Source organism: Amphiprion ocellaris, chromosome 16 (genome assembly GCF_022539595.1).
Source record: "Amphiprion ocellaris isolate individual 3 ecotype Okinawa chromosome 16, ASM2253959v1, whole genome shotgun sequence".
NCBI classification, from domain to species: Eukaryota; Metazoa; Chordata; class Actinopteri; family Pomacentridae; genus Amphiprion; species Amphiprion ocellaris.
In genome coordinates, this window is record NC_072781.1 from 5,913,578 (window position 1) to 5,929,602 (window position 16,025).

The 16,025-nt window shown below is 39.2% G+C and overlaps 1 protein-coding gene across 3 annotated transcripts; it reads left to right on the forward strand.

The window, feature by feature from the left end:
• Positions 1 to 247: 247 nt before the first annotated feature.
• p4ha1b (prolyl 4-hydroxylase, alpha polypeptide I b) lies at positions 248 to 15,929 on the forward strand. 3 transcript variants are annotated; one of them, XM_035957041.2, is made up of 16 exons: positions 248 to 459; positions 5,291 to 5,373; positions 5,520 to 5,616; positions 5,818 to 5,969; positions 6,354 to 6,491; positions 6,707 to 6,946; positions 8,165 to 8,385; positions 8,476 to 8,652; positions 8,830 to 8,900; positions 9,693 to 9,758; positions 11,919 to 12,018; positions 12,145 to 12,198; positions 12,290 to 12,355; positions 13,766 to 13,834; positions 14,017 to 14,113; positions 14,667 to 15,929. In XM_035957041.2, the coding sequence occupies exons 1-16, from the start codon at positions 446 to 448 to the stop codon at positions 14,735 to 14,737; spliced, it is 1,716 nt and encodes a 571-aa protein (XP_035812934.2). In that variant the 5' UTR covers positions 248 to 445; the 3' UTR covers positions 14,738 to 15,929. The 3 variants fall into 3 exon arrangements, with proteins under 3 accessions (XP_035812934.2, XP_023145536.2, XP_023145535.2); XM_023289768.3 differs by lacking the exon at positions 8,830 to 8,900 and having other exon boundaries at positions 251 to 459; positions 9,688 to 9,758; XM_023289767.3 differs by lacking the exon at positions 9,693 to 9,758 and having other exon boundaries at positions 253 to 459.
• The last annotated feature ends 96 nt before the right edge of the window (positions 15,930 to 16,025 follow it).

The window sequence follows — 16,025 nt, forward strand, 5'->3', positions numbered from 1 at the left end:
AGCACTGCAAATCTGCACAGAAGATCAATGTGAGTGTGCGCACAAATCAGAGTAGTATAGTGAGGAAGCTTTTGAAGGGTTTGAGAAGAAGAGGGAATCTGAGTGTGCAGTATATTTTCAACCCGTGGCAGTAGGGTGACGTTAGTTGGTTTGATTTCTAAATTATAAACCCCCAACAATACTCAGCCACTTTGGTGCAACTGCAGACGCCTCCCCTTGAAATTTACAAACGACAGCCCCCAAAAGTCTCGAGCAAGCATGTGAGGATCTGCACGTAGCATGCACACAGACTTTTTAGAAATCCAGCCCTAACCAGCAGATGGCCAACCGAGCAGTGAAACATCACAGATAGGACGAACCACCGGGATTCATCTTCTTCTTCCCTTCAGCAGAGTCAGTCTGAGCTGAGACTTCAGAGGAGCTGCGGACACACTACTACTACAGGATGCTCTGGATTAGGTGAATATTACCTCCTGAGTCCGATAAGATAAGAAAAGCCAGTCTATATAAACATTACCCAGCTATTTCAGGTAGTTATCAGCTCAGTTAACAACCACAGACCGTGTTTTTTTAATAGTGTTTGCCGTTAGCAGCAGCGACCGTTACAAACTTCTATTTTGTTTAGCTTGTAGCTCGGCTAGCTGAGAAAAACTAGCTTAACTGGTTGAATTCTCGGTAGCGGCTAAAGATGTAAAACTGAGCTAAGCTAGTAAAAGGTAGTAAAAGTGAACAAAAAAATAAGCGAGTTCGTGATGGAAAGAGCTAAAATGAGAAGTGAAAACCACGTCTGGAGAGTAACTGCAAACTTATCGAAACTTGTTATGGCATTCCAGTGCAAAGGAGCGTGGGATGCTGCTGCTCCATTCACTTAGCTTCACGTTAGCATTTAAAAGCTACATATTTTATTTCTTGACCCCAAACGTTATTTTAATTCACTCATATACTCTGTCATATTAGATACTGGAGTGACCACACTGTATTGGGGCTACTTGTGGACAAATACTAGACGCTTTATTTCCACTTAACTTCCGCTTCTCGTAGCTATTTAACTGAAATGCTCACTGGATTGAGGTTTAATGGGTAAACACACAACAACACCAGCTGCCTTTAATGCAGTAAAAGCTCCCCCGTTGCCGGTCAGTTTGCAGGATTTATTGCCGGTAAAATCAGACTCCATTGAGCAGAGTGCAGCCCTCACATGAGCTTCCCCGGCTGGGAGGGGCGAAGACGTGGCAGTCCTCTTCCATCCACATCCTGTGCTATCTGACTCCCAGCAAAACCTCATTGGTGATCAAGGCAGTTTCTCAGTGCAAAAGCTACTGGTATTTGGACCAGCCTTACATTTGTTCACAAGTTGTAGTGACAGCAGTAAAGTTTAATACTCAAATGTGCTTAATGTGTGGATGCTCCTCAGTTTAGTATCATTTATTTGCATGCAAGAGTAAATCATGCATTTATAATGTCCTGGAAAGGATAAAGATAACTCTACGATTTGCTCTTTTCTCCCAATTTTTACTGTCTGGAAGCTAAATCTTCCTTGCGACAACTGTGGAGTCAGGATTTTAATTGTCCTGAATTAACCTTCTGAACTTCTAGAAGTCTCAGGGTGTTTTATTGCTCCTTTCACATTTTTCCCCACTGTAGGCTAGCATACAGTCCTGCATGTCTATGGAAACAAGACAACTATATTACAGTCTTTTGTGCGGTATGACAAAATTGTAACGTTAAGCATTTTTACAAATGTAAAAAAGAACAGGAATCAGCATGTACATTTGTTACCGATATTGAGGGAAAAAGTGGTGGCCCCACATGCTACAGATATTTTTCTATTTGCATGTTTACAACTTTTTTTCCCATTTCATCATGCTGAAAGAGTCTTCCAAGAACTTACTGACAGTCTGTTCCACTGTATAATGTTTCTGAATCATGCTGCATTTAAATTATTGGTGAAATATGTTTTACTTTCCTGTTAATCTCTTATTCCATCTCCTCCCTCCTCTGTGTAAGCAGAGCCTGCTTTTCATCAGGTTACTGAATTTTTATTGTGTGACATTTTGTCTTAGCTGAGTCACTATGTATTTTTAGTTTTTACAGGACCTTTGCAAACACATTATTTTTGTTTTTGAATGAAATGTGTAGAGTAAAGTGATTTTGATTAACTATGATGATTTTAGGCTTTGTTCTGCTCATTTTTGGATATAACCGAATATTAAACTCAATTCTTTCATGGACTGTCAGAGTTGAAAATCTGACGATTCCTCTTTTTTTTAAAAACAGTTTTTGGCCCTGAAAAATGGTATAATATTGGTGATTTTTCCTAAAAGACAACATGCCTTTCAAACCTGTTTGTGGATTAGAGAGTTAAGCCATTAATAGGTTTGTGAAATGATGAAGAAATGTCCATTATAGTTTCAAGATTCTTGTCTTATCTGCCTCGTAGACCTTTTTGTGGTTTCGAGAGCTTGAACCTGCAAACTCCTTTCATGTGTTCTTGAAAAATCATTCATCAGAACTGTCAATTTTCTGTCAGTCAAATGATCTACTAATTGTTTTACTCTAAATTCACTTACTACTGCTGTTGCTACTGCTGTGTCCTAAAAGAACACACAGCTGAAAGTTTTTTTTAAGGAAAAGTAAGGAATAGTAGAAGTGATAAAGGAAAGAAAGTTCTATTCTACAATTGTAGGATTTTCTAAGAGATTCATTTGTAATGTGAGCACTCAAATACATTTTTTCTCTCACAACTAACCTGATACTGTGAGGTAAGAGTTTGCATGTCTGAACAGAATGCAGCCCAATTTACTCAGTATTAGATGCCAAAAAAGCAGTTTAAGGCGAATGGCTCCGCAAGTGTCTGACAGGTTAAAGGTGAAATGGTTTATCACTCATTTCATGTCTTCAAATATAACATACAGCTGCATATATGTACAAACACTCTCACTGCAACGTGTGGCATGACACGGCAAAATTATAGCTGGTAATCGTACAGCTTTAATAATTTTGTTATTTAATGTAGCTTTATTCAGTTTCAGTCGAGTTGAGATGCATTTTCCTTGCTTTCTGCTGCCTACTGCAGACCCAAATTGAAATCCCACATGAAGTCATGCTCCTATTTTCACTGAAGGCTTGTCCTTGTGGCAAAGTCAGAACCTGCCTGAGCCTGTTGTCTGCTTCCAGTGAAAGGCTTAACTAAACGGCATAGATGCACGTTTCATGCCTGACCTTTACTTTACTGCGAGGTGTGTGTGCTGCAAGCATGAATGTAGATGTGGCAGTTCAGCTTTCTGTGTGTGTGAGTTTGAGTGTAAGTCTTTCCAATAGTAATGTGTGAAATTGTATCTGACACCTCCTGTGTTTATTCCCAGTGTGTTGAAAATACAATGCACACATTTTCTGCTATAGTACTGTCAAGATTGAAAGATTATGTTACAGACTGTCTTTGTTTTGCCACAAACAGAGGTCCATACATGAGTAGCTCACTTATAAAAACCTGGTGGTCCTTGCTATTTAATTTATAGCTGGCAATATGGATTTTCAGAATGTTTGTGCATGTTTACCGCCAGCTATACATCACTTACAGCTACAAATCAGTAAATCTATGTGTATTGTCCTTGGTACTAGTGTTCTTTATTCCAATTAAGTCATCAAATTGGTGTGAAATATGTTTAGTGCTTGCTGTCTTTGTTAAATTTGACCTGCTTAAGCTCACAAAAAATGTAGGACTGTCTCTAATAAGACAGAGTTTGTTTTATAGAAAAATACAAACCTTGTCACTTAGCTAAGGGACGTCCTTTAGAGGACTAACTTTAAGGTGCATGTACAGCTGCAGACTGGTGTCATATGATTTGTGGGAATTTCGCTTCTTCTACTGGAATCCTTTCTTTCCAGCACTTTTGTCCAAGTGTATTTCCTTGCATTGAGGGGACTTTTTTTTTTCTTTTTTTTTTTTATCACAGTGTGCTGCACACAAGGCCAGCAAAGTTCAGATTTGGGTATATTTTTAGTCCCATTTGTCTGTTTCTTTTTTGTAGAGTATCTCAAAAATGTGCCAATAAACTTAAAAAAAAAATGTAAAGTTAGGCTTTTGGCGAAAGAAGAGATGATTAGTTTTGAATCCAATTGGGACACAAGTGTGTGAATCCAGGAATTTTTATAAGCTAACCTCTCACACATTTAACCTTTAATGTCTTCTGTTGCATGGATTCAGATGTCTTAGTACAGTTTCACCTGTGTTCTCTTCTGATTTATGTTAGTGTGGGTGTAAATCACAGTGCCACCCTTCACTGGCCAGAAGCCCTGTTGGATTATGGTTGTGCCAACTCCAAAGCTAAACCAGTCACTGTGAAAGCGACCACAGCTTTATATTTGGCTCTCTGTGGTGTTTGGAGGGCTGCACTTCTGAAAGGATTAAGAAAGTACTTTGAATTTTTTAGTTATCCTTTTTGTAGCTTTAGCTTTTGTTGCTTGTGAATACAGATTTGCTTTTCTACTTTGGTTGCCTAAATGGTCAGTTTCCCTATATCACAAAAAGTATTTTTTCCTCGTGCCCTCAATGTTTAGTCTTGCAGACAGTTTTGGTTAGTTTTGAAGTGAGCAATCAGTTGCGACAGTTCAAAAGTAATGCACAAGATAGAATTGCAAAATCAACAGAGTGCCAGAATGGAAACGTGCGAATACATGAACAATTATTTCATAATGAACTAAGTAGTTTTTCCAAAAATAATGTCCCAGTTACTCTATATAATCCACAGGCTTTGTAGGGGATTGTTTTTACTGGGAACTTTATTCTACTAGATGGGAAAAAAAAGAGTCCCAACATACTGTAGGTCAGTAGATTATCAGGCCTTTGATCACACTATTTTAAATTCAGTAAGAGTAGAGGGGGTAATCAAAGATAACAATAAGAGGAAAGGGAGGTTTAGGAAAATGGAGGAAGCATTGTTCTGGATGAGTTGTAAACTCTGGAATGTTTCATGTGGCTCACTGTGAGGGAGGTCAAGTAATTTAGACAGTAGATGACTAAAATATGAAAAAAACTCAGACTTTGCTTTTCAACAGGTTGCTGTGTGTGTCAGTAATGATGGAGAGATCATTTTGACTTCACAGTTTAAGGAAACAGCAGCTCAGTTATCTGATATTCAGGAGATGCTTGAAGTATTATCAGAGATTGATCTGATATCAGCAAATAGAGAAATCCATTTGGAGTCTTGTAATATGCATGATTCAGCTTCCAATTTTATCGAATTTATGTATTACACAGTATGTCTAATTCTCTCGCTGTTTTTCATAGGATGGAGCTGCCATGTTGGTGTTTATTGTTGCTGAGCTGCCTGCAGTCATTGTCAGCCCACAATGATTTCTTCACCTCTATAGGTAAAACCATTCACATGTTGTGCGACTGACCTCCCTGATTCATTTTGTTTTGCCGTTAACATTCAATTACATTTTAGGACTAGATTAATGATGCTCAATTTAATTCGTCATTGCAGTATTAATAGTTTCTCATTTGTATCCCGCAGGCCAGATGACAGATCTGTTATACACAGAAAAAGACCTTGTCACCTCTCTGAAAGACTACATCAAAGCAGAGGAGAGCAAACTGGAGCAGGTCAAACGGTGAGTTTGTGGACACAAAGTTACACACATGGATTAATTTGATTGATATTCAAATATGTACACACATTTTTGCATAACAATAACAACACCTAAGCAACTACCTGTACTACTCAAAACTTTTTAAATATTATCAATTCATTTCTGTTTGTCCATTCTAGTGTTATCAATGCATCTAACTCTGTATTACCATCTTTGTGACAGGTGGGCTGATAAATTGGATTCATTGACAGCCACAGCCACACAGGACCCCGAAGGCTTCCTCGGGCACCCAGTGAATGCCTTCAAACTAATGAAGAGGCTGAACACAGAGTGGGGCAACCTGGAGAGCCTTGTGCTTAGTGACACCACTGACGGTATGGAGAAACAAGACCTGGGCCCCATAATGACTCGGCAAAAACTCTGGAGAACTATTTCGTGAATGGGGTTTTCCAGGTGCTCCGTTAGATGCCAGAAGTTTGTTTGCTTGTTTACAGCGATGTTGTGGTGTACATTCATATTTAATATATTTATGTGGCAAGTAGCCTCGGTTCAAAAATGACTCACTGAGGGAGAAGAGAACATTGCTTATCTCATTAATTTTTACCATGTCTGGCTAAATACAGCTACAATCTCCACACTCAGTCACATCAAGGAGTCTCATTGAAGTTTAAAGAGAGTATTTGTTGTCCATTTCAGACGTTGTTTTGTATCTCGTCCAGAATGCTATATCTTCATCTGTCCTTTCCTGTCGCTCGCAGGATTTATTTCCAACCTCACAATCCAGAGACAGCACTTCCCCACAGATGAGGATCAGACCGGGGCTGCTAAAGCTCTCCTCCGGTTACAAGACACGTACAGACTGGATGCCAACACCATCTCTACAGGAAACCTGCCCGGTACAGTTCTTGAATCAGTTGCATATAGCTGGCACACAGTTTGCAATTCCAAAACTTATTTTTTCAGGATGCATTAAAAAAAACAAAAAACAAAAACAGACCATTACCTTAAAAGTTAACAGCAGATCATATCGAGATAAAAGGTTTTCTTGGTTTCTGTTTTATTTTGAAGATAGTTCTAATTTCGTCTCCTCACATATAATCTGTGTTACTAGGAGTGAAACACAAGAGCCATATGACAGTGGAGGACTGCTATGAGCTGGGGAAAATCGCCTACTCTGAGGTCGATTACTACCACACAGAGCTGTGGATGGCCCAGGCCCTGAAACAGCTGGATGACGGAGAGGAGTCCACTTTAGATAAGGTGACGGTGCTGGACTACCTCAGCTATGCCATCTACCAGCAGGGAGAGATAGAACGGGCGCTGGAGTACACCAAGAGGTTGCTTGAACTGGGTGAGTCCCTAAAATACTTTACCAGTTTTAAAAAGAATAATGGGAGGCATGATGTTCTTCTCACTTTGGATTCCAAAAGGTAAATAATGTCACATAAACATCAATTAGATAAGTAGTCTTGCCCAGTTTTACACAAATAGACTGTATTTTGTTTCATTAGATAAGCCAGGAAACGTGGGAATTGCCCTAATTTTAAACAACAAAGAAAGATCACATCATGACTGAGTATCTGAATTGTTAGAATATACTTTGTAAATTTGAGAAATTCAGCAGAGAGGGTTGAACTGTTGGCCAAGAGCTGAGACAGAGGTCAAATGCAGTAGACACACACTCCAGACCTATTATCCATTTCTTTACGAGTCTGTTGAATTTTATCAAAAACAACATGCTGTTTTTACCCCTTACAGTAACATATTGGGCAGATTATAATTGGGTTATGCCAAATATATACCCATTAATAACTGAAACAGTCACTATTCAGAGAAGTTTAGTTTAGAAGTTTTCTTTTTAAGTGACTAATGATGATTGTAGAGACTTTATGCCAATTGTCTACTTTTTATTTAGTGATTATAGTGATCTAATAGTAATTGCTAATCATTGTTGTTAATCAGAAAGGATGTGGTTTGTGTTTTGTTAATTTCTCTGTGGATAATTGTACAACTCCTGATACTGCACCCAATTAGATCACGTTAGTTTTTTGTTGTCTGGATAAGGAATGATGTGACTGCACATTATCTTTTCCACATATTAGTGGATTGGACAGGTGAGATTGATTTTTAGATTACTTGATCGTTAGTGGAAGGTGATTGACCAGATACTTTGGCAACTGATTAGTGTGCTGAAATTCAGTCTGGTCAGAACAGTATAATTTTCAATGACATTTTGGCCCGTCACATTTGCTCTTGATAGAAAATGTAATCTAGATAATAGACACTGCAATACATTTCAAGGTATTGCTTTGCCAAACATGTAAAATTGCAGAAATGAAGGAGCCTCGATAGTGACCTTGTTATCTGACATTTCCTCCCAAACAGCCTCTGAATTAATGTGTCCTGTTTGTAGATTTTATTTCTGAAAACTGGATGAGGTCAGACTGAATAAACAGCACGTAATTATGTCATGCTGGAACCTTGGTTATTTTGTTTGCAGGCGGTACTGCATTGCTGCAGTCACTATTTGTAATCACCACCATTATTTCTGTTGGTCTCTCATTTTCAGACCCAGAGCACCAGCGCGCCAAGGGCAACCTGAAATACTTTGAGTTCCAGTTGGAGAAGCAGAAAAAGGCTGCCGACGCCGAAACTGAAAAACAGAAGGAGCAAGGGACAACAAACACAACCGAGAAGAAGAAGGTGAAGAAGAGGTCCCCAAAGACTTTCTCTCTCATCCCAGAGAGGAAGAAGTATGAGATGCTTTGTCGTGGCGAAGGAATCCGAATGGTGAGGAAGAAGAGGAGCTGTACAATACCGCAATTCCTAACTTACAAACTCAGATCTAACTCGTTGTTGCCTCCGTTCCTTTTCTCTCAGACACCACGCAGGCAGAGCCGGCTGTTCTGTCGGTACTATGACAGCAATCGTAACCCCAAATATGTGCTGGGTCCTGTCAAACAGCAAGATGAGTGGGACCGGCCCTACATCGTTCGATACCTCGACATCATCTCTGACGCAGAAATGGAGAGAATCAAGCAACTGGCAAAACCACGAGTAAGCTAATTTGAGTATACGTGCATGTTCAATAGATTTTTATCTAATAGCTGGTTATGTATGTAGAGGGGTAGGAGGTCAAAGCCGTGAGGCTGGTTGGTGTGAAGCACGCAGGCATGCGGATGTGCATGCATGTGTGCGTCTCTGTGTGGGTAAATCATGTCCCTGGCTTCACAGCTACGCAGGGCAACCATCTCCAACCCCGTCACAGGAGTACTGGAGACAGCTTCTTACAGGATCAGCAAAAGGTAAGACAGAGCCAGAAGCTGCCAGCGACAGACGGTGTGGGAGAGAGCTGAGAAGGAGAAAGTGGGATTTTCTTCTTGTCACCTCAGCAACTCATCCCATTTCTCCTCTGTACTCCTGTCTATCCATAGCGCCGTTTCTCTGCGCGTCCAAAGCTTAAAGGCTCTTGAGTTGAAGCACAGGATCCAGCTGAGACTGATCAAAGTCTTATACAGCATATAGAAACATCTGTAAACTATTACTGATTTATTATGCAAGTTCTATATAAATGTGTTGTGTCATGCTTTCACATATGACACAGACATGAAAGGAAAAAATGAAAAGAATCATCATTAAAACTAATGAATATTTACTTCTTTGGAAAAAAAAATAGTTTGAACCATTGTTTCTTGATGATCTCTTATGGATATGTTTCTGCTCAGGAGTCTGCTTCAGAAAGGTAACACAAGAAGATAAAGGAGGGGGAAATGTGTTACTTTCTCTGCTAGTTGATTTTAACATAGATGCTTTTGTGAGCCAGGTGGCGTGTCAGAGGCAGGCATTAATTAACTGGCAAATTTGATTATTTTTTTATTGGGCATTTGGATTCTGGCATTGCCTCATGGAACACTGGTCCTTCTTAAGAATAACATTGACAACTAGTGACCAGATCTGCTTTTCTTTTCTCTCCCTCTTTCCTCTTTCTATTTTCCACCCGTCCTCCTGTGTGTATCACGTCCTTTTTTCCTTCTTTTTTTCTATCCTCTTTTTCTCCACCTCTGTGTCCTCGTGCTGTGGGAACTACTGTAGTTAAGGCGAGCCACGGTGCATGACCCCCAAACTGGGAAACTTACCACAGCCCAGTACAGAGTCTCCAAGAGGTAAGGGGTCACAGGTCATCAAGAGGGCCTCGGTGCCTTCCCGTCCTCCTCATCCAGCTTCATCTTTATTTCTGTGAGGTTGCTGTAACGCTCATCTAGTCCTGCACCAAGCAAACACAGTTAGAAAAAAATGAAAATTAGCTACACTTAGAAAACTAACAATAGAGGAAGCTTTCATTTGGGAGAAACAAAATCTTCATTTATCACCATTTTCTGCTAAAACATGAGTGAACCCAAGCTAAACAAACCTCTCTTGTTGGTTTTTGGTGTCGCTGAAATCTTTCATTTTACCCAGTGGTTGAGGCATTTTTGTGGAACTTCACAGTGTTGACAGGCTGCTTTCTTTCCCATATGCCAGATTGTTTGAGATCCCGAGCACTGAATCTCTATTCCCCATTGTGCTTTCCAGGAATGATTATTTTTTAATGACATTCTAATATGAGCTCTGCATTTCTGCTATGCTTTTTGCAACTTCCATATCAGCACAAGTGGTCAAGAGACTTGCAAGGCCTGGATGCACACAGATAGATACAAACTGCAGACTTCCAAGTGTCCCTTTTGTAATTAAATGACTGTTTAGCTTTTATAGTTGCATTGCTTACTGTTTGTTGAACTTGAATCCCACTCTAAAAATAGCCTGCAGAGCAGCCCACCAAAGTATTCAAGTTTCTTTGGGTTTACTGTTGTTGGTAATTAATGTGTGTGTGTGTGTGTGTGTGTGTGTGTGTGTGTGTGTGTGTGTGTGTGTGTGTGTGTGTGTGTGTGTGTGTGTGTGTGTGTGTGTGTGTGTGTGTGTGTGTGTGTGTGTGTGTGTGTGTGTGTGTGTGTGTGTGTGTGTGTGTGTGTGTGTGTGTGTGTGTGTGTGTGTGGATGTTGATGTGGGTGGATGTGGGTGTAAGGGTGTGGTGTTCGTTCGATGGTTTTGTATGTGTACGTGCCAGCCAACATGCCATTCCACATTCAGTCCAGTCACCGTTATGTATGCACATTTAAAACAACAGATGTTGACCCAAAGTACTTTCCAATAGAGAAATAAAATTAAAGTTACAAATTTACTTAAAAAGTTTAAATTTTGTATATATAATATTATAGATTATACATCTGTATAATCTATACAGAGTACCTGACTAAGTACCTGACTAACTTGTATATTAAGGTGAAAAGCCTGCAATATTATGTACCACATCAATGGCCTAACTAATTAAAAATAAAAAAAGGAAAGGTTAAGACGCTGCAAAGTTACACACACTCCCAACAAATCCAGTAATTCCCTCTGAGCAAGCGCTTGGCGACAGCGGACAGACAGATGGAAGAGCTCAGAACCGTTTGACCTCTTTTTGAACTGGCTGCAAGTCACTTTAGGAAAGAATTCATTGGCTCACATTCGGCTCAGTATCCCTTTTAAAAAATATAACTTATTATTAACACAAAGCTTGGATTAAAAAAAAGATGACTCGTCCCCTGGTCTCTCTAGATTCTTCCATGAAGCAGAGGGGGTGGGAGTCGTCTCACTGACTTGGTCATATCCTTATAAAATAAATCCCCTAAATCTGACAATATGTTGGAATTGATTCTTTGGTTCATGTAGTTACAACTTTATATTAATTTTATATTAACAGTTTGAAAAGTGTTTTTTACTGTGGCCCTTTAGTGCTTCAGCCAAAAACAAAAAAACAATCTAAAGTTTATAATACGGTCTGCAGAACTAGTTTGTCCTGTTTTAATAGCTGACCAGAAAGCATTTCTTTGTTGTGCTCAATGAAGAGCTCTTTTGATCAAAGGCTTCTCTTAGATTAGGGTGTGAGTGCGAAAGGCTGGTTGTGTCAGGAAAGTTAAATCAGTGAAAATATTTTGTCATAGTTCTCCACCAAATCACCCTGTGCCCTGAGCTGATTGGAGATTCTAAATCTTGGGCCGTTTCCTGTTTTTCATTTTTTTTCACACCTCTACTTCCCCTTTCTCTCATCTGATTGCAGTGCGCAACTTCATTTTTGCGTTTGAGCTTTTCATGGCATGTGTCCAGCATGACATTACACTCAGCCGCCTTTCCAGAAGACATCTTTACTACCATCTAGTGGACAAATGTGTGTCTCACTGAAATACAACATAGCCTGTTTTGTCTTCTTTCTCAATTTTTTTGCTCTCCCTCCTTTATTCCAGTGCTTGGCTCACTGGCTATGACGATCCAATGATTGACACGATCAACCAGAGGATTGAAGATCTCACAGGGCTGGAAATGGACACTGCAGAAGAGTTGCAGGTAAAGAGTTATTTTAAGGTTGTGGTCGTATGGAAAAATAGCATCTATTAATCCTCATGTCTCTAAGGACGCCTCTGTTTGTGTGGGATCTGATCAGTAGATTTGTGTGACTTTTTTTGTCTGTAGATTGCGAACTATGGTGTTGGGGGGCAATACGAACCTCACTTTGACTTCGGAAGGGTACGATCTTCTCAGTTCATCTAAGTTAAATTCTGTACAGTGGTGTTACTATAACAGGACATTAAAGTTGGTGTTGATTTTCTCTGTACAGAAAGATGAGCCAGATGCCTTTAAAGAGCTGGGCACTGGAAACCGCATAGCAACATGGCTCTTCTATGTAAGTAAACTCTTCCTAAACACACCTAAATACCAGTGTTGTTAACTTTAAATCAACAATATGGATGGCTGATTTGAATAATTGCATACTGTGTAGAAAGTCATTATTCAAACTCATTATTTTCAGGTTTTAGCCAAGATCCTAATCTTTTTAAAGATATTTAATATCTCATGATGTGTACAAAATGATGCAACGTACTGTCATAAAACATGGCAACATGGTTTTAAATGTTTCACCTTTTATATCACTTAGGCTTTAACAAAATGTTTAAATGAAATGTAAAGTGAATTGTTTCTACTGTTAAAAGTCTAAACAAACAAACAAAAAATCCATAAAACCACATGAAGGTCAGTGGGTCAAAAACTATATTTTTATTTTAAAAAAAACAAAAAAAAACAAAGACTTTTACTTTACCAAGTGCTTATCTTGGTACTGAATCTAATTTATTAACCTGTAAATCACAAACATTATTTACATGTACATACATTTTAAACAGTGTCTGACAGCATATATTTGAGAAAGTGAAGCTATTACTAATCTAAAACCAAATGTTTCATATAAAAAGCAATGGGGTTTTTGACTTCATAATTTATTTCATTGTCTACTAAAATGGGGCATTATGAATGAAGTCTCTTACCCCTAAAAACAATGCGAAAAATTCCTGTAGCTGCATTTAAACCTAGCAGTCTCACACTTAGCACTAAAATCTCAGACCGTAAATTTTTTTCTGTGGTTTTGTTCAGGGTGACACCCTGGTATTATACATCAAGGACTGTCTGCCATCTGTGATTATGGGCTTTGCTGCTGCCAGTGACTTTGCTTTTCACAAAAGTAACAACTGAATTAAAGTTGGACCTGCTGTGCTGATGCAATACGAATGACATCGCACTCACTGAACTGAAGAAAGATGAGGAAAAACTATTCTCACATTCATTTGAGCCAGTCTATCAACCTACCTATTTGATCAAAGCCAAGCAGAAAAAAGTGTGTCTTCTGAACTTGAATTATTTCATATATAAGAATCACCTGTTAAATACATGGAAGCACTGCTGCGATATTCACAAATAGAATTTAAATGTAGATGCAGGACTGAGGAAACATTTATTAAATACATCTCATTGCAATAAGGAAACATCAGAGGATACCTGGAAAAATGCAAATGTTTCGCAACAATAATGCCATAATAGAAAAGCCAAGTGTTATAAAACAATGACTGTGACTCCTCTGTATAAATACATAAAAATCAATTAAAAGCCATATGAAAACAGTAGTTCTTGAGTCAGCCGTTAAAAAATAAAAATATCATAAAGCCATTTGACTCCTGATCTTTAAACGGCATGATTCAGTACGACAACAGAATTATTTGATTCAGATGAACCGGTAATCTCTGGATTTTGCCTCTCGTTGTAGATGAGCAACGTGTCAGCAGGTGGAGCCACAGTATTTCCAGATGTTGGTGCTGCAGTTTGGCCTCAGAAGGTAACCGTTTGTACTACATCGTTCATTAACATCCATTATTACTGATCCAGCAGCTGTGTTTGAATTTTATACTTTTCAGAAATCTCAGGAAAGTAGTAAAGGAGATTAAGACCGGCTTTCTGAGATTCATGCAGGGTGTACACACATCTAACATCTGTCTGTTTTTTTTTTGTGCATTCCAGGGTACAGCAGTGTTCTGGTACAATCTGTTTGCTAGTGGGGAGGGAGACTACAGTACCCGACATGCAGCCTGCCCAGTGCTGGTGGGCAACAAGTGGGGTGAGTTCCTCTTCCTCTGCTTCTTTGTAGTCTAAGTGGGTGAAATCATCAAGTATAAACTCACACAGCTTTCTTCTCCAATTTAGCTATCTGTGTGTTACAAGTTCAACATCCCCTTTAAAAAAAAAAACAACCGTTGAGCAGCAGCTTCCACTCTGAAAATAGGAAGTTTTGCAGTTTTGGATTGTGCAATAAGTCAGCATGCCTTGTTTTTTTGTGGAATTATTCTATTGACAGTGTTTCCCTCCCTGCATGCAAAAATTCTCCCGTCACTGTTTTGCAGAGGCGCTATCACTACATCCTTGGTGTAGCACAGTCTAGGTTCCCTATAAAACCATCCATAAAGACTTGAGTAAATGTTTTTATCAGAACATGGTATTTGCTCAAGAGAATGTTCATTTTAAAAGCAATTTAGCTCAGTGTCATAAACAAATGTCAGCATGTGTCTTAGATTTACACGACGAGAAAGGTCAACATTCGTGCTGCATCTGAAGTCATCAAAGAACTTAATTAAGCTTCTGACTTTTAATCTTTTTTATCTTTCTGCTTTTAGTATCAAATAAGTGGATCCATGAACGAGGCCAGGAGTGGCGGCGACCTTGTGGCTTAAGTGAAGCCGAATGATGAAAAGCGACAGCCTCAATATTACCTCCCTGCCCTTGATTCCCCTTCCTTGTGAACCACCGTGGACCAAAGAACACTACTGCAGATCACTGATGACACACGTGGATGCATGGGGTCCAAGTTGCTCACGCCCGTTTCACAAGCACTCCAGAATCAAAGAGATTGATTTAATGTCGAGCCCGTGGACAGCAGTTACCGTCACTGTGACAGATGACATGTACTTAAGGTCGTTGGATAATTTTGAGAAACTCTCGAGCCCCTTTTCGCTCCCATGTGTCTTTCTTTGCACTCCGAATGAACTCTAGCTCTGTGGTGATGTTATCCTTCAGTACTTACTGTAGGGAGCAGCTTCCTTCTTCTTCAGTTTGAACCTTAAAGGGACAATTTGCATTTTTTAGTCAGTCTGTGTGATTCATTGTATTCATTTCATTCGCTGAGCACTTGGGCCTTGCAGTTTTTTGAAAAAAGGAGAGGATCCTTTTAATATTTAAAACCAGAGCTGCAAACTCTTTGTTTGTTAAAATTACATTCACCACATTTAGAGTTCAGTTTTTTTCCCCTAAATGGACTGATTGTTCTGTTGGGATTTCCTCTGGTGAATGACTTTACAAAGAATTGGAGGTAGTGGGCTTGCTGAATTTCTCTCTTTTTCCTTATTTACATACAGCAGTGATTTTGGCTTACAGTCACTATATATTAAAGAAAAAGGCTGACTAAAGAATTGTAAAGTCTGACCACAGTCCAGTGTATGAACACTTCACTCACTGTAAGTTGTGTAACTAATCAGAAGTGATTAAAGTTGCATGCTTTAGCTACATTTATGCAGTACAGTAACGCGTTTGACACTCTTCGAGCTTGAACATGTTGAGTAAATTTTGGTAAATTTGACTTTAAGTGATTCTCACACCTTTGTGTTAGGAAATACATGAGCAAAAGCAACAAAGGAGCAATAGAACATTACATTTCAGCACTAAATACAGTATGTTTTCCCTTACCGGTTCGATTCTGGTAGGTTTGTAAGAATGTCCATGCTGACCAGTGCTTTCAGTGTTTAGAATATGTGGGTTTTTCCAAGGAAGATGCATTTTATTTATATTCCCCCCCACCCCCAAGCCAGTTTTTCTGTTGTTTTGTGTCCTAAATGAAAGTTCCTCTTTTTTTGTAATAATAAAGATTGTTTTATTGTTTTGAAGATGATAAACTGTCCTGCTGTGTTTTGTGTTTGTGGGTGTGTGATGAGGAGTTTTAGAGGAAGGAGGGGGGAAGGTATGGAGGCGTCACGTGACTG